General features: G+C 35.7%; 1 protein-coding gene across 1 annotated transcript in view; it reads left to right on the forward strand.

Annotated features, from left to right (window-relative positions):
• Positions 1-19,048, forward strand: part of LOC105398157 (calcitonin gene-related peptide type 1 receptor) — a 42,377-nt gene extending 23,329 nt beyond the window's left edge. The window contains exons 10-13 of the mRNA XM_038121827.2: positions 3,601-3,704; positions 10,717-10,824; positions 14,701-14,809; positions 18,028-19,048. Coding sequence (XP_037977755.1) covers positions 3,601-3,704; positions 10,717-10,824; positions 14,701-14,809; positions 18,028-18,077 — 371 coding nt within the window. The 3' untranslated portion in view covers positions 18,078-19,048. The remainder of the gene's footprint in view (positions 1-3,600; positions 3,705-10,716; positions 10,825-14,700; positions 14,810-18,027) is intronic.
• Positions 19,049-20,049: the final 1,001 nt, after the last annotated feature.

Below are 20,049 nucleotides of genomic sequence, written 5' to 3' on the forward strand. Positions count from 1 at the left end.
AGTACTTATCATAACATTATATCCCTATGATTTTTTTTAAGGAAGTAGGTAGATTTTACTATTTATTTTATATTCGACTGCATACTATACTATATTATGTGATCTATATGTGTTAATTTTCCTAAATAAATTAAGTATAAAATATATTATTAAGCGTGTCGATAGAATGACGATTCTTGTTCGTTCGTTCTACGGTTTGGAGAGTGAACCCAAACGAACCAGAACGGAACAAAATCTAAACCGTTGCCATTAGGCTGTTGCGGGATTGCCCCGCACGCGGTCATACGTATAATGACAGATTACGAATTACGAATATGCTCGCGAGACGCGGAAAATGGCGGCCATCCCGCGTGCTTCATGAAATCCGCATGATGTTAAAACAGCCTTAGCAAGTCCTCCACTGTACCTGAATCGTTCAGCATTGTAAGGTGATCATTTAGGGTCACGTTTCAAATGAAATCACTCGTGTTTTTTTTTCCTCGTGCCGTGACAGGACTGGCGTTATTTAGGATAACGGGTTGTAGCTATGACTCCCGTTTGCTACACCCTGTGTGTGTTATGAAAATCAAGAATATTGATTGCGACTGTCTGTTGGTGGTAATGTATCAAGAATTAATACTTATTTGTACATAACTGTCAGCGGGCTAGTACAGTAGTAGTACTAAAGAAGAACATTTTTCTTTGTACAAAGATGGTAGTGTAGTCTGTATTATAGGAAGAACAAGGAGTTTTTAAGTAAATATAAATAATGGTTTCATAAATAAATATGTTTATAATATTTTCAAGGCAATTTCGGTCAAAATCACTAACACACCGGCCTTGCTTTAGTAAAAATGACCTCGGTCTTTGTACGGATAATAAAAGGGACATCCTGTATCATAAACTACGACTTTAGTAGATTTATTTATTATAGCAGTTCTCTCGTTCTACTGGAACAGATTTGGGAAAAGTAACACACAATAATAAATTAACACTCACGGGCAATGAAAAAGTTCCATCGAGAAAATCACCAAATTACTCCTAAGCGAAAAAGATTCGGTTAATGACGCCATCTGCAACATTGAACTACATTTAAAAGCGCATCAGGATATTATCAACTAAAAATGTAATCATTTTGTCCTAATTTCCTATTATTTGTTTAAAAAAATTTAAGTCTTTCACAATCGAAAATTTGTGAGTGGAACAATTTCTTTGCACGTGAGTGTATTATATCTATGGAACCATCTCGGCAATATGGCGAAAAAAATCGCCTGCTTTTTTTCGATTCCGGAAAAGAATTGGTTTCATACTCATATTGCAATTTGCTGAGTATGACATGTGTGATAACAATATGCCTACGGTAGTGCTATTATAAAATTTCAGTAGGTAAGTAATTAATAATGTAATTATCCGTTAAGCTTGACAAAAAAATGACATGCAGCCGTGTTTCGCATAGCCGAGCGTTTCAAAACAACACTTTGTGTAATCTGAAGTGACCACCTGAACAGCCCTTAACTCTGGCTATATGAGAAAGTTTTATAGCCCATTTGACTCATTTCTCTTGTCAAAATGTTTTTATTTTTATTTCGGCTATGAATCGGACGAAATTGTAATGGGAACACAATCTGGCTTTTAAAGTTCTGTAATGCCGTTTTCAGTGCTGTTACCGTATGACAATTTTAGTTAACTTTGGTAAGTTCGGGAAGTTTATTTTTGGTCCCTGAAAACGGTGAATGTGTTTTCTAGCTATTTCTAGTGTGTGATAAAATATAAGTATTATACCTAACTAGAGTAACTAGTACTGTGTAAATTGGTAGCTAGCTACGACGAGACAAAGATTACATACATACATACATATACTCACGCCTGTCTCCCAGAGGGGTAGGCAGAGACTATGGATCTCCACGTGCCACGATCCTGACATACTTCTTTCGCTTCCTCAACATTCATTAGTCTCTTCATACACGCACGTCGGTTTCGGAAACTCCTAATTTGGCTCTTCTTGAGTATGTCGCCTATCTGGTCGACATACTCTCGCCTAGGACGTCCTCTACCGACACAACCATTCATCTCTGCACAGTAAATTTATTTCGTCAGTCTTCTTTCATCCATCCTTTCAATGTGACCAAACCATCTCAACATTCCTTTTTCAATTTTGGTCACTACGTCTTCTTTTACTCCAACTCGCTCTCTTATAATACTATTCCTTATCCTATCATTCAGTTTCAGTCCACACATACTTCTTAGAGAGCGCATCTCAACAGCATTTACCCTACTTTCATTCTTCTTCTGCCAGACCCAGCTTTCACTTCCATACATTAGCGTAGGGACCAACACTCCCCCATGAACAGCCAAACGAGCCTTTTGAGACACGCTTTGACTCCCCATGAAAGAGTGCAAGGCCCCATTCACTTTATTTCCCGCTTTCACTCTTCTTTCAATATCCCCCTCACATTTCCCATCCCTCGTAAACAGACTACCCAAATATACAAACTCATTCACTTGCTCCACTCTTTCGTACTCGATCGTGATCTCACATTCAGTTACCTCTTCATCTCTTTCAAACACCATCACTTTCGTCTTACTAACATTCACTTTCATTCCTTTCCTTTTAAAACTTTCATGCATGAGAGTTACTTGTTGTTGCAGCTTTTCTACCGACGATGCAAGTATGACTTGATCGTCAGCATACAGCAAGCACTTAAGAAGTAACTCTCCTATTCGTAAACCTCTTTCATCATCTTTCATATCCTTGAGACAACTATCCATAAACAGATTAAACAGCCAAGGCGAAGCCACACATCCCTGTCTAACACCCCTGTGGATATCAAACCAGTCCGTGTAGGCTCCGTTTATCTTGACACAAGCGCTAGACTCCCTATAAAGGGACCCCAGTGCCCAGTGCCCAGTGCAAGATTAATATAACAATATATTATATTTAAGTAACCAGTTTTTATTAGAATTATAATTATTAGATTGATTTCATGTTACACGTCTGGAATAACTAATAATAAACCTTTGAAGAAATATGAGATTCATTTATTATGCATAGAAATAGCTTATTGTATTCCACAAAAGCTAAGTAAGTACTTTGGTAGACATAACGCAATCATATAAAATGTTTAGCTCTCCCAAATATATTTATACATATTGACTTAGGGTAAAGCCCCATTGGTGGGTCCCATAGTCACAGTTAATATATATATAGTTCGGCCTAGGCATACAATTTTTAGCGCCATCCAATGAACGCGCTAGTGATTCAACCAAAAAGGAGATTCAACCAGATGCCTGCGGCATATATAATATGACAGTGACGACGCCGCTACGACAACGCCACGCACCAATGGGGCCTCACCCTTACATGTATTTGCTTATGCATCTATCAAATACCTACCTGCCGATAGACCTGGTTTATTATTTAGTGGTAATAAATATTATACACATATTTTTTTATTAATAAATGATTGTTCCTCTACAAGCTTTATGTCCGTGCCTTTTGAAGAATGGTAATTTTTATGAGATTTTTTTTCTCTTTTATCAACTTACTACTCGGTAAGGAAGTTCAGTTTATATATATTATCTTTTATATATATTAATAAATATATAAATTCTGTCCTCTAGTATTCCTGGTAAACATCGTACGCGTGCTGATCACGAAGCTGCCAGCCGTCAACCACCACACCCCCGCCGCCGTCAAGAAAGCCGTACGAGCTACTTTGATACTTGTGAGTATATTAATATTACTATACTATTACTATTACACAGCTAGGTCGAAAAGTTGTAAGCTAAAATAGGGTGACACAAGGAGCCGAGCTCCGAATCGTTTTCCGAATTACACTTCTCCGATAGCACGGTTCGTCGAAATCACTGTTCGTCGACAGTTTGTTCATCGAAAGAATCCTTCTCCGATAGCACGGTTCGTCGAAAGCACTGTTCGACGATGGTAGCCATTCTAAAAACTTTTGTTCTATGACTTTTTGAAAAGCGTGAAAAATATGACTTGTTACGAGTTTTTACATAAGAACCTGTGTTTCCTATTCCAAAAACATTTACACGTGTATCTTACCTCAGAGTTTGGCTATTGAAATTAATTTTAGCGATCATCGATAGAAGCTATCGTTGTGTTGTATTTTTACATGTCTGAAGGTGAAATTGCTTATTATATTTAATTCTTCGTTCAATAACGTAATATTCTATACTCGTATTGTATTCTGATATGCGGACTCATTAGAGAGAACTTCTGAAGAAACTCATATCCATCTATACGACGCGATCACAGGATTCGATTCTAATTTCGAAACTACACAAACATATGGAAAAACAAATGTCACTTTTGGAACTGACAAATTTGCCTTACAATTTGACAGTGACAGTTGACGACACTGTTCTTTTTCTATAAGTTTGTGTAGTTTCGAAAATAGTATCGAATCCTGTGATCGCGCCTCAGAGTAAACAGCTTTACAAAACAAAGCCATCGTGTTGAATTTTAACATCCTAATTAATTACAAAATTCGACTTGTGTATACAAGTACCTATACTTTATACTTAATTGATGAATATGTTACGAAATACTCGAATGCCTACAAACTTAATGTAACATAATATATACGTGAAATTAAGTTTAATACGGGTGTAACACTTATGCATGATAAAAAAAATTGTTTTATCTGTAGTGGTTAGTATCATCTTGGAAACTTATACAGAAATCGACAACAAACTTAACTTTCAATACCGGTATTGAAAGTTAATACCGGTATTGAAGTAATACCGGAATTGGACTTTTTTAGGCTATAATAAAGCGATTAAGATATAGTATTCCTATGTACTGTGAAAGCGCACTTGTTTCCAACCGTTTGATGCAGTTTTCGGCCGTTTGATACTACTGTTGCCCATGCGTAAACGGACACTGGATGTAAAAATAATAATTTATTGTAAAATTTAAACTCTAATTCTCAGTTCTCGTAAAAATCTATTACAATAAACTGAATTTCATGGCTTTTTCTCGTTTTATTTTGACCTATACGACCTTTAATCACAATATATGCCATTTATTACAAGGAAATCTAATACCGGTATTAATACCGGGATCCCGGTATTGAGTTGCAATACCGGAACTCAATACCGGTATTGAAAATAGTTCCGGTATTGCATGCCCTATTACACTCGCGAGAAATGAAAAAAACCCAGTGACAATAGAACCAAATTACTCCTAAACGGAAAAGGCTTCAAAGGAAGTGTAAGTACATTTAACAGCGCATCAGCATATTACCAACTAAAAACGTTAATATTTTGTAACGCATTATTTATTTACTTTTAAATATTGGAATGTTTGGTGTCGGTATTTTGTAAGTGGAACTATTTCATTGCTCGTGTGTGTATTACTAACAAATCAACAGTATTACTGAAACCCTTGCACTCCGGTCGCGTACGCTTCAATTATAAATGGTAATACGCGTAATTTCGCATAAATCCAACCCGCGGGATTTTCACCGATATTACATTTCCACGCTCATACACCAACGATATTTAATACGAACTAGATGGAGCTTCAGTGCTAAATAAAATGTCTCGACAAATAACATCCTCCACCAACCCGCACTTGGCCAGCGTGGTGGACTAGGCCTAAACCCTTCCTTCATTGGAAGGAGACCCGTGCCCCAGCAGTGGGGACGTAATGTTTTGGAGCTCTTGTTTTAAATTAGTCCGGTTAGAAGCTTTATGACTTCGTTCATTGGTAAAAGTTGGGTCCTTCCACGTAGTCGAACTATTTTTTCAAACTGATTTGACCACATGGAATTTTCTTTCCACGTAGTCAAACTAGTAAAATGATCTACCCTATATTATTATTCATTATCAAATTGAAAAAAGTACAGTCACTGGGGTGTCATGAGGTTGAACTTACAACGCTTTGAAAATAAACAAAATTTGGTCAGTTTCTTGCTTTGTTTTTGTATGTGATCCACTCCATCCGGTTCGTATATCGTTTATCTAAGCATAGTCCGCACGTGGTTGCGAGGAGGCGTCGGATTGACGCAACTATCTGGACCTAAACAAATTGGACATGGACATGACACGGTTATAAAGGTCTGTTTGCAGACCGGCCAGCCCTGTCCCAGTGTTTGCACAACCGCGACGGGCCGCCGCCACAGCTTTTAACACAACTTCTGGAAGAACTGAGACTTCAATCGACTTGAGTTTGATCTGGAGGGTTACTCTATACTGATAAAAACGTACGAATGAGAGCTGTCGTGCAATCGGCACGTTTAGTACAACGAGATTGCTCGCGCACCAGCGCATCACATTTCGTTTTTCGTTATATAGAGTGACTCCTCTGGAACATACGGCTAGAGTTCGTTGCCCCCGCTCTTGTAGGTATCGCTTTTGATGAAATGATAAAAGGTTCTTCCCTAATTGAGTATTAGACGTAAACATTTTGTTGTGATCAAACGTCCACGTTTTTTTTCTATTAAATTGCCAATTAATTCATGCGAAATTTCAGGGTCGACGACTGTCTGTGTTATGTAGTTTATAAGTTTATATGTATATTTTAATTCAATATTTTTTTACAAAGGTTACATAATTATGTATTTTTTCGTACTGATATAAAATAGGTACTCTACCATTTATTGATTAAATTTAAAACCATTAAAAGTAAATACCAGTTAAATGCATATAGGACTTATAACTTACGACATACACCGTAACACACAACATTTTAGAACTGACATATTTAAGAACGGAAGAATATACAAGAACGTTGTCAGTAACAAAGTACCTCTATTCGAACAAAACCGTTTTATTTTATCCAGTTATATGCTAATAATTGACCTAGAAGCTACTCTATAAGCAAAGAGACTGCACCAAAGAAAGACGAGGCTTTTTTTTACGAGATCTGATATAAAAGGGGCCGCAGTGGGAAGAAATATCCTCAAATATTCCTTCATCCTTTATACATGACGACGAATAAGCCAGCTAACTAGTCGGTGACGAAAATATACGAAACTTTGTGACTTACAACTAGTGATGTGAAAGCACAGACGATAACTATACTTTGATATATTTATCTCAGTATAGGTAATTGTAAAATCGTTTGTCCATCGAGGGATGACTGGTTTCTGGTAGTCATGCTATAAGGGCATATACTAAGAAAATTAATTGAATATTTTTGGTTCCGAAACTTGGTGCATTCACAATGGTATGGGATGTCTATAGAAGGGGTTTATCTCTTCGTATATTCTTTGACAAAGAGTAATTCCAACAAAAATTGCTGACTATAGCTGGATTACCTAAAAGATTTATTCGAAAAATATTCATCCGTAAGGGCGATGCCATATAGTGCGTTGCGTTGTCGAAGTATCATCGCTGCTATATATTATGGAGCGCAACGCATCAATGGGACTTTACCTTTAGGAAATGCAGTAAAAAAATATTGATAAAGTTAATTTCGATCTTATCGAATATATTTAAAAATATTCTTAGTTTCGACATGCAATAAAATTTCTCTTTATTTCAATTCTTCCTCGACATTTTATTTCATAGTATAACCATCGTGAAACATCCGTACCCCACTCACATCCCAATTCTGAACATATGGACATAATAGGGTCGAAGCGAGTTCTCGTATTCTCGGTGGGATTGTTTCAGTGAGCGGAAGTGAGAATTTTCCGCCTTCGAATTCACGCTTTTTATATTTTTACACTGCTTATTAACTTACGTTCTCCATTTAGGTATTAGACGTTTAGAATTCCATTTAAAATATAATTAATTAAAGATTACAGGGCTGTATTATTAAACGTAATGTGTTGTGACCTCATTAAGTAATGAAAGTAAGTGGGTATAATTTATTTTAATTATCCAGACCTTATGTTAAAAGAAAAATAACATGGACACGATAAAATCTAGATAAATACCTATAATATACAAAACTTGTTAATGTGTAATTAAGTAACATATACCGGGTGATTGGTAAGTCGATGTATTCCTTTAAATGGGTTGCAGACGAAGTCATTTCCAGTCGATTGAACCCCATAATGCATTGTCCAATAGTCAACCATTTCTAAGCTATTTAAGTTTTAAGTTTTTTTAGGTTTTCGCCAAAATTTATGTTTAAAAGCAAAATATTTCAAAAACTAACCATTTTTTTAATACTTTTTTGATTGTTTTGCATTAGTGACGTCTTAGCCAACTAATTATAATCATTAATTGCACAATGATATCGATTCTGAAGGCGGAAATTTTAAATTTAGAGACGTCAAAACCTTAATTTCTTTGTTTAAAATTCGACTCTATGATTGTTTCCGTAAATGTCATTTTAACCGTGTTATCGGACAAGCATTATTTCGGTGAAGCAGCCTTGTCCTAGATCTGTGCCTTTGAGGAACCGCACTATTAGAACACAATAATTAGTAAATAGTTCGGATCTCTACAAAGTCCAGTTACAATACTTTTTACCTTAAAATTGGAACAAAATCTTGTTCGTTTCCTACTGAGATTTGTCCGCCTATGCGGTTTTTTTGGCTATATCTTGGTCATACCTTAATCAATTTTAGATTGGAATATGTCATTGTAAAGCTGATAAATTGATTATGTCTTTAAGCTGTAGTGCCTGAAAAATTGTCAGATAAAATTCTTTTTTAATTAAGCATTTTTGTTTTCAAAACAATAACTAATCCAAAACTAACTAATACAAAACAATAAAAAAAAGTATTTAAAAAATTGTTAGTTTTTGAAATATTTTGCTTTTAAACATAAATTTTGGCAAAATCCTAAAAAAACTTAAAACTTAAATAACTCAGAAATGGTTGACTTTCGGATAATGCATTATGGGGTTCAATCAACTGGAAATGCCTTCATCTACAACCCATTTAAAGGAATACATCGACTTTCCAATCACCCTGTATATTTTTTTAAATAAATGTACTTCCGTTATGCTTAGACAATAGTAGACAAAATAATACAATAACTTAGTTGTTTCGTCCACGGTTCCCGTACAAGGCATAAAAATTCCCTATATTACGCTTTATCCCGAAGGAAAACGGGTAAAGAATATATAGTATCTAATCTTTGCCCTAGTAAATACCACTCGGGGAGCTTTCGCTAAGCGTATCTGATTTATCGTTTTGGCAAAATACCAGATTTGTTTTAGTGAAAGAACATTTTTACTACCTAGGTACCTATGTATGATAATGGGACGCTGTGTTGAAAGTGTTCCAACGCATACTGCGTTAATTTTGAAATATTTTAGTTTAAAAGTTAAGGATGGTTTTGCTTGTTGATGTAAGTTACATTGCCCGTTGCAATTGGCTACCAGCTAACCTTTTTAGTCAAAGTTTTTATGAAAGTTAGTGAATAGTTGAATAGCCACCTCATCACGATCCATAACGTCCTTACTGCTGGGGTACGGGTCTCCTTCCCATGAAACAAGGGTTGTAGGCTTAGACCACCGCGCTGGCCTAGTGCAAGCAAGCTTGTGCTGAGAGTGCTGTAAGTGGGAGACCCGACTGTCCGATGTTTTCAAACTGCCCTCTGATAAGGCTTAACTACTGCTGCTGAAACAGCAACCATGACTCACGGCTCAACGATATATCCGAAGCATGGAAATGTCCTATAAACAACTACTTGAAATTTGTCATCCATCCAATGCCTGACCGTGCCATGTGTTGCTTAACCTGTGTGATCAGCTACGATCACTGAAGCCAGCTTGGCTTCGGACGCTTCGAATAGTTAAATATTACTAAGTGCGAAGACGAACTCCTTAGCATCAGCTAAAAAAGTTTATGCCTACAAAAGGGGCATAAAAATATCGTAATTTTCTTTGAAGATGAAATCCGGACAAAGGGTACAAATGGCTGGTCCTGGTATGCTATTCAAGGTGAATCGTTTAGACGGACTCATCAATCACCCGAGACGTAGATACTGTCGTGTGTGTACATTGAACTGAATAGCTTAGGGCATTTATTTTGTTTAATACAATAATAGCCAACAGGCGCATACGAAAGTAATAAAACAAAAAAAACATAAATGAAATAGTACATTGTTACCCAAGAGGTGAAAGATCACAGTGTTTTTCGTCATGAATTTAAAATCATAAAAACATGTATTAAGTATGTCTAAGTTTTGACGGTAAAGGGCCTGACTTTAATTTTGAACCAGTCGTGGGCAAAGACTAAGCATTATATTCCTTCGTAGGTAATAAGGCAATTTTCCTGTCCCTCATTCCACCCTAATTATATACCCTATTATTATTATATAACATGTAGCTATTACATGGATGTAATGAGATGAATATTAGAGAAACTCTGGAAAAATATGTGTAATAAAACTCGGCTATGGGAATAAGCGCAATATTTCAACGTCACTGTCTTTTTGCTCGGTACCTAATTGTCGACTTACTTCCATCGAAATATTATTTATATGAATCTCGCACTTATTTGAAATTTAAGAACAATGCATTGGTATGAGAAGAATGGTGGGAAATATTCCAAGCTTAGAAATAGTGGTTAGAACTTGGGGATATGAACAAACTTACTTAAAATGCATCGACGCCGACGTTCATTTAAATTCAATTCTATTAAAGTAATTTTCCCTGAGCACGAAAAGAGCTATTTCCACATCTCTTTTCAGGCAAAACACACTTACTTTCAGAGAGCATGAGTGATGAAGAATACAATGCGCCTATTATTGCGGCGAGTTTTGCGCTGCAGCCAGTAATATTGCGTAACTATATTTTGTTCCCAGATCCCGTTGTTTGGTCTGCACTTCGTCCTGATCCCGCTGCGCCCGGCGCCCGACTCCCCCGGGGAGAAGATCTACCAGCTCGTCTCCGCCGTGCTGACTAGCTTCCAGGTATTGAACCACCCTGTAGATGACCAGCTTCCACGTATTGAATCATCCTGTAGATGACAAGTTGACAAGCTTTCAGGTATTGAACCACCCTGTAGATGACGGTGCTCACCAGCTTCCAGGTATTGAACCCCGCTGTAGATGGCCAGCTTCCAGGTATTTAATCACCCTGTAGATGACGGTGCTCACCAGCTTCCAGGTATTGCATCAACCTTTAGATGATGCTCCGCCGTGCTTACCAGCTTCCAGGTATTACATCAGCCTGTACATGACCAGCTTCCAAGTATTGCATCATCCTGTAGACGACCAGCTGCCAGGTATTGCATCACCCTGTCGATGACGGACCATCATTCTGTAGATGACGCTCCGCTGTGCTGACCCGCTTCCAGGTATAGTATAAAATGCAAACTGTCCGTTACCTTCATGAAGAAAACCGAACAAAAAAAATGGGTTCGGCGGTACTATTTCTCATTACACCTATATCAATGCGGACGTTGCTATAAGGTAAAAGAAAAAATACTTATAGGTAATCCTGCTAAGCTAGCAGGATAATTATTGAATTCTCAAGTCCTGAAATATAAACACGTATCTAATATGTACAATTGTACAAATCTAATAGGTACGTAAAAGAAATATTACTAAGTTATAATCGTGTTAAACACAGCTAAGAATTATTGAATTCAGTCCTAAAATATAACCACGTACCTATGTACATATTCAAATGAAAAAATCATTATAAGTCTGTTACACACAGCGAAGAATTATTAAAGTCTCAAGTCCTGAAATACATAAACACGTACCTACGTACATAATAGGTACAAATAGCTCCCTTATAACAAAGCTATTAGATCTCCGGTTTCAATTTTCCGGTCGTATTTGTTTTACACCCTTCCTTAGAAAGGATATGTAGGTAGATTACGATTTTCCCTTCACTTATTTAATGTACTTCCGAAGGCAGAAGATCTGAAGGCTTTCTAAGAGTCTATGGATTTCTCATAGTGTTTTATTTTATACGTTTTCTAAGCAATAATCTAACGATTAATAATATAACGTCTTGTGTGGCTTCCAGATCTTAACGTTCTAAAAGTACAGGCGGCGACAAATTAAGACGTGCATCACGTTTCAATCATGTTAAGTATATAAAATATGATCAACAGAATAGAAGACATAAAAATTTTTCGAGACAAAAACAGCATCATTGATGCCTAGAGCAAATTACAAAAAATTACTTAATCCTAAATACGAAAGAAAGAATATTTGTTTTATTAGGCTACTCGCTAGGTGACTCGCTAAGGACTAGGTGCTACTGAAGGGCTACCACCACCGAACATTAGCAGCGAAGCTCGCCTCTCAAATATGACGTAACTTGTATGGATCTAACAGATGTTTGACAGGCGAGCGACACTGCAGGATTGTAAATTGTTAATATTGTCGGTGGTGAAAACCGTAGCTGTACAGCCGTCGCGTCGTAGTAACGAGATTATTAATATGAGATTTAACTATGGATACTACGAGATTTAATATTGCCTGTGTAAATTATTCGTTATTTTCTTATACCTATTAAATTTATATACTGTTGTAAAAAGACAGATTATATCATTGTAGCCACGTGATTTCTTGCAGTGACGCCACTTTACATACTTACGTAAGATTACAAAAGATAGGAGATGCCCAGATTACCTAGTGCTTTACGTCAGAGCCTATCTCACACCTATCTGTTTTAGTTTAGGTCACCGGATGTTAGTTCACCGATTTCGATAAGACACGCTGAAAATACTCTAAACTAAATTAACTCAAAAATAACTATACGTATTCTAAAATGAAAATATACTGTATTCATTATTATATGGCACAAAATGAAAAAAAATGTGTGTCTTTTTAATCAAAATATTTATTTATTTAATACTTTATTGCACAAATATGACATATAAGTATACAAAAGGTGGACTTAATGCTAAAAGCATTTTCTACCAATAAAAATACTGTTAAACAAGTAAAATACAGCCAAAATAAATGGTTTGATTACGAAATCAATAGTTTTCATTTGTCATTTGTTTTTTATTTTATACAACGTTTTTAAATTAATTCAAATAAAAAGACACTCCAAGAGGCTCAAAATCTGTGCCAAGTAAGAAAAAATGCATTATAGTTGCGTTACATAATAAAATCCATATTAGGTACATATTTATTTCTAATAGATAAAAATCTGTAATATTAGTTACTGAAGGAATGTCACATAGGAGTAGCTTGGCTCTTAACCTCAGGTGTAATCTTTTAATAAGTAGGTTGTCTTGATTTAATTATAATACAAGCGCTAACTAAATTAATGAACTTACAGCTCAAGTAACGCACAATATAACTTTAAAACTTATAATTGCTTGAAAAGACCGACGTGATCAACGGCGTAAACAAATTAAAACGAATTATAATTCAAAGGATATTTTGAATCTCTCAAAAACGCTACACAATCACAATGACTCAAAATATCAAAAAGATCAAAAAAAAATGCATTTTTTTTAATTCCAAAAAAATATATAATTATATATCATTTGCTTGTGATTTTCAGTGAGAAGCATTTTGGAAAAGACTGTAGTCAGCAGAACGGTTTTAATGATATTTTTACGACATAATAGTCTTGATAATAACTTATCAATTTTCTAAGACGACAGTTATACGGACCTTATTTAGCTCCGTGTGCCAACTACCAGGCTACGGACCAGTTGGCTCCATGCCATAAAGTGATTGGGGAACCTGGGGGACACTCTCTAAAGGTGCCTGCACATATACCCGTAACGTAAGGGGATCGCCTCTTTGTTCTCCTGAACGCCTGGCGCGAAGGCGTTCCCGAGCTCGCGTTCTACTGGATGACAGAAATAAAAAGAGGCGATCCCTTTACGTTACGGTTATAATGTGCGGTGACCATTACTAGAATTTACATAGTTTTAGGGTTTAGGGTTTATTATAAGGATTTCACAATCATATCATAATTATGTTTTGATATTTTTTTTTATATGCACACCCATACTTTTTACTCTTTGTACCTCCTGCAGGTTGACTGGCAGAAAAAGCTTTTAGCATTAAGTCCACCTGATTGTACATTATTACGGTTGTAAATTGTGCAATAAAGTATAAATAAATAAATAAATAGACGAGACAGAAAAATCAAGCTGTAGAGCTAACGACGACTCCATATTTCCTGACAATTATCATTCATTCGTTCGTATATTTATAGACTAACCCCATGGACGATACCGGATGCTGTGCTGATAGCTTAGTGGTCACTTTAGCCAAGTAACTATTCAGTAAACTGTGCTTCTGAAAAACTATGTTGCAGAGCTCGACTGCGCGAACCACGACCCTGTGTCGTTGTATTAAACATGCCGATTGCATGACAGTTGGAATGGACCTCCTGGGAGCGTGAAAGTTGGCGAAAGAACCATAAATACCTAAATTTTATTATTATTACAGCTTCCTTACTTTAGGTCGAATTACGAGTATGGTATAGTAGCAGATGCCAAGAATAGGTATACCTACCTACAACTATGGCAGCTAAGGTCGAGTAAAAAATAAATTCGAAATTGGATCCTACCTACCTCAAAATACGAATTGTCTATCCACCCGCCCTTCGTCACTGTTACTGCATTAACACGTATCACTCACATGCAACATTTTAATGGCTTCTAAGGGTGCTTACATAGAGAATCGGGTTCCCTGTATCTACCTGTACCGGTAAATAACATTTAATAATCCGGGAAATGCTCCGTTACTGAGCGCTTTCGCATAATCAGGTTACCAATATATAGATACAGGGAACCCGCTTCTCTATGTAAGCACCCTAACCACCGTGTAACTGACAAATGCCTCCCCGTCTCTATACAGGGTGTCTGCGTTGCGATCCTGTTCTGCTTCACAAACCACGACGTCTTGACCGCCGCCCGCACCCACTTCCAGCGCCGGTTCAACACCAACGAAGCTCTGCCCATGACTGGTGAGTCCTGGGCATCAGTAAGCAGAAGCACACTGTACAAAGGACACCCCATTCTGAAGAGTCATGTGTTGTATGAGTAGGCACACTGTACAAAGGCCACCTCATTCTGAAGTTGCATGGAACATTTCACATAACATACTGATTGATGAACGTCCCTCCAGCTATAAAATATAAAAAACCCTAATAAAATCTATTCTTGAAAAAGGCAAAATATAGTCGTAAATAGTCACAATTGTCAAAAAATAGTTGTATTATACTTTCGGAGTTATTGCTATATATATATGTTGGTGAGGATTATAGCTGGAGGGACGTATTGATGATTACATAATGAGTTAATAAGACGTTCAAAAAGTGGATTTACCATAATACGAAACATGGGCGACTCAGCTCGTCATTATGAACACTTTTTGGAACATCCCATATACATATAGGAACATAATACACCTACCCACATTAAAATAATTAAGATTTTTTACAGTACTTATTTACTACCAAAATTAACTAGTGCTTGTAAGCTTCAGCCCCAAGTTTTCAAAATTGTAATGCTTACGCATACTATGACAGTCATCGATATTAACACGATTACAAATACTACTTTGTAATTTGCCAAGAACCTATACATTCAGAAAATGATGTTTAAATTAAAATTTATTGCGACAAGATAGAAAAGAGTAGGTATGTTTAAGTACATGTTAATGCACATGACTGTTAAATAAGTCACCATGTTATATTAACATGGCATTGAAAATTATCATAATCAGGTCAGGCATAATAAGTTATTAATCTGTTTAATAAGAAAAAATATATATTATAGAAATTGACATAGGTATAGGTCGTGGACTAAAGGAAATGTAAATTTTATTTTATACTATTCTGGTTATGATAGTTTTGAATCAAACTGACTTTTTTAAATCAATTAAACACAATTAGAGTCGATTGGCGTTAGAATTCATTGGTCCTTGTCCTTATGTACTATTAATTTTATAGAGAAACAAAATTATGTGATTCGCTGCATGAAATCAAATTATGTACGTATGTAATTTGGTAAATTTTTAAGTCATTGTCAGATAATTTTGTTTCACACTTTTGTGTTATTAATATTAATTGTAGCTGTTACTACAAAATGATCTATTTAATTTAAAAACTTTTGACGAAATAGCCTCCTGAGACCCAGAGACCAAAAAATTCAAAACCTTCAGATTTCGACGGCTGCAATCTGCTGCTTTGTCTAAGCCCTGTGGTGGGTCTCCTCATTATGTCCTCGTGTGAGGTCATGGGGTCTCTAGAGGATATATCATTTTGCTGTAGCTGCGACGAAATATTTGTTTGACATTGCTTTCTGTAACAGGTCTCCTCGCTAAATAAGTGAAAGGATCATCGCGTGAGTCATTTCACTATTGAGGTGTTTTCACGAAAAAAATACACTCTCCTTCGAACAATTCGTTCCGTTTTTAACCGACTTCAAAAAGGAGGAGGATCTCAATTCGTCGGATCTTTTTTTTAAGTCATGAAGAGTGTTTTTTTCTCAATTCGAATCGGCTACGTATTTTTTTCGTGAATCGCCTATTTTATTTGCAGTCTGAAACTACTTGTTTTAATAACTCTTATTTTGATATTACTGAAAACATATTACTTATAAGTACATATTTTATGTATTATTATTTTTATAATATGTATAAGTACTCATCTGGAGTAGGGTTTGACAATTTATTATTAAGTATGGTTGTTTCTTGCTGTAAATTGATTGTCTATAAATTGTAGCGATTCTCGTGCAACCACTTTTTTATGTATAAATTCATAGAATAAAAGTTGTTCAGATTGACTACATATAAACTATACTACGACACTATTAGCTGTATACCTACTATACCATAATTTTAAGCAGTCAGTTGCAGAAAGCGTATAAAATGACATTATGTAGTGTTATAAGTTGTCTGTCTGTGTCTGTTAATTGACAACAACAGACCGATAGGCACGTTTGTTTTAAAATCGCATACATTCAATTTGGTTGCATCTGAATTGCTCTCATTTCTAGTTTTGTATAATATATTATTGCTTATTGCGCTAAACCTCTGTGGAACTGTACATAAAGTTAATCCTGAATTATCACCGATAAAGTAAAAAATAATCATTACTAATGATTGCCAGCGAATGTAATTGAAGAACCTACCTATATAAATTATAATATATTGTGTTGTTTTATTCATTTAGTCTATAGTATTGTATGTACTGTTTAAGTAGTATACCTTGCACCTCAACTCCCATAAATAATGTTAAAATTGTCTCTTCAATCCAAAAGTTGTGTGGTAGAGATTGCTTTAAGCAATAAGGCCGCCATTATTATATTATTTATAAGTTTATTTATCATTTCTTTATAAGTATGAATTTTGTAATATTTTCTTTAATGGTACAAAATAAAGAGTATTCTATTATATTCTATAATTATGTCAGCTTCATAAGTAGCTACGTACTTATGTACAGTATTAGATTTAATTAATACATGGTCTGACAGGTAGGAACATAATATAGTGCGACAAACTTATCTGTTCCGGTGAGACCGAACTAAATTGATCCATATCTTATTACTCACTAATGAATTGTATATTGTAAAAGATTAAATGGGTTTATTAACACCCCAAAAGCGAATTAACAATACGAGCAAACTTAAAATCTTATAGAATTAAGAAATATTAAACATTTATGTGAGCTGTCACCGGAACAGATAAGTTTGTGGCACTGTACTATCCAATCAAGCTATAATCAAATATACCAAACTGACAGATGTCACCCGCTCTAGTAAGTATCTGATCGTGCTACATGTGAGGTGTATGTCCAGCAGTGAACGATTAGCGACTGGTGATGATAACTGGATAATAACTGGGCTGAGGGTGCTCAGGATCGAAGGGGGTGGAGGGAAAAATGAGAGGTCTTTGCCCAGCAGTGGGAAACTAAATAATCTAATAAAAAAAATGATAAATCGACGATCTTTTATGCATAAAAAACACTGCGAATTTGCGGGTAGATCTACGTCTGTACCTAAGGGGGCTAAACAGTGGCGTGCTTTGAGAGAGGCCTACGTCCAGCAGTGGACTGCTATAGGCTGATGATGAAACCTAAGGAGGCAGATTATAGCGTTGTAGATCTACGCCTGCGCCAGCTTAGGCTGATTAATATTTTTTTTATCTATATCTGTTATAATAAAACAATTAAATTTACAGGTTTGACGGCCGGAGAGAGCGTAGCGAACACACGAGACAACGCAGCCTGAAACTGAACTGACTGAATCCGAATTTGTATCATGTAACCATTCTCAAAATAATAATATCAATTATACTTACTCACGTAGAAAACTTGCACTGATATGACGCATCATACACATTCCGTACTATTGTGTGGAAGGATCTGCCGGTCATTTTAAACATACATTAGCACCTAGAATAATAAGTCTCTCTATACTATACCTACCCAAATGGGTTGGCTATTGCCTCCTTATCATGATCAATATAACTTAGTATCTTAAACTATGTTTAAAATTTTATTGGCAAACGTAAGTTAATTAAATATTGTTGCTAAGTTAGGTATATATTTATAATAAGTTAAATATATTTGGTTGTATATTTTTTTAAATTATTTATTACAATTCGTTCGTTTATTCGTCAAATGTCTTCACCATACACTCCATGGTACACGCATGACAGTAACTGTTGCGATTAGGAGAGGTCAACCTCCTCCCCCATCAATAAAATACTGTCCTAAAGTTTCTAATATTATATTTAAATAATATTTTTATCAATATATTTTTCTCTGCTCCGTCCACAGACATCACTAAATTTTTCAGTACCGAAGTATTATTTTGATATTATTTTTTGCAATAAATAGTAGGTACCTATCATTTAATTATATCAATATTCATTTCCTAGATACGAATTAAATATATCTAATCCTTATCAGATTTATGTAAAATATTTATGCCTAATCTTTACGGAGCAGCCACAAACACTGCACAGTAGGACATAGGCCTCTTCCAAGACTGGAAGGTTTTCGCATAATCCCCATGTTTAACATCCAGGCTACCGTACTAACACCGACTCATTAGCAAATCAGAAATCCTTCAGTAGTTTCGTTTACTGCCAAACATGTATGATCCATGCAAGTCCGATTCGATTTTAGGATATCTGTTGAAGATTGTCGATTGCTAATGTTCGATGGTGGTAATCCCGCTGGTTGAATATATATTATCATACATTTATCACCCTATATACGTACCTATATGATAATGAATATCTGTTTTTAACAAATTTAATATCTGCCCCGGTCGGCTATCGACTTCTGTCAAACTAGCAACAGCAATTTATCGTAAAGCACTAGTGTCCGTCTAAAATTATAGTTTATGAAAATTTATATTTCTGTGCGTCCTTTCAGCAGATATTTTTATTACACTCACGGGCAATGAAAACGTTCCACTGAGAAAAGCACCAAATTACTTCTAAACGGAAAAGACTATCTTAATGCCGTCTTCTGCAACATTGAAGTACATTTAACAGAGCATCAGGATATTATCAACTCAAATCGGTAATATTTAGTTCCAATAATAAAGTAATTTTTTGAAAAAATTGGGGTCGTTTGTTGTTGGCATTTTGTGAGTGGAACTTTTTCATTGCCCGGCAGTGTATGAAGATGATAATTACTTACTTAAAAGCTGGAAGGTTACCCTAGGTTGACAAAAAACGAAGGAAATCGGTACGTTTGATTCAACGCGATAGAGTAGTGGAGTGGCGCAGCGCAGAAGCGTTTTTTCATGTTACCTAGAGTGACCCTCTATTAATGTTTACTATAAATATTTTTAAGAATTTTATGGCAACTTTAATTTAATAAGGGTGGGTTGCACCATTTAACTTTAACTATTACAAACGTCAAATCTCTCTCGTCAAGGGATTTGACGTTTGTAATAGTTAAAGTTAAATGGTGCAACCCACCCTAAGTTAGTTATCTAATGCACTGTGGTTGTAAATAACCACAAATTTAGCCATTTAAGGCCAGTATTTAATGAAACTTAATTCAATTACTCTCGGTACTTTAAATAAGGAGTATCTACTGTATTTTGATGTACTTACGAATATGTTTAATAAAATCTTCTTATGGCTATTAGACTTTTATTACCACCTGTCCATACTTGACTGCTCTTCAACATGTTGTAGGTACAGTCAGCTTCATAAGTCAACTCAATCCAATTAATTTAA

Source organism: Plutella xylostella, chromosome Z (assembly GCF_932276165.1).
Source record: "Plutella xylostella chromosome Z, ilPluXylo3.1, whole genome shotgun sequence".
Classification (NCBI taxonomy): Eukaryota; Metazoa; Arthropoda; class Insecta; order Lepidoptera; family Plutellidae; genus Plutella; species Plutella xylostella.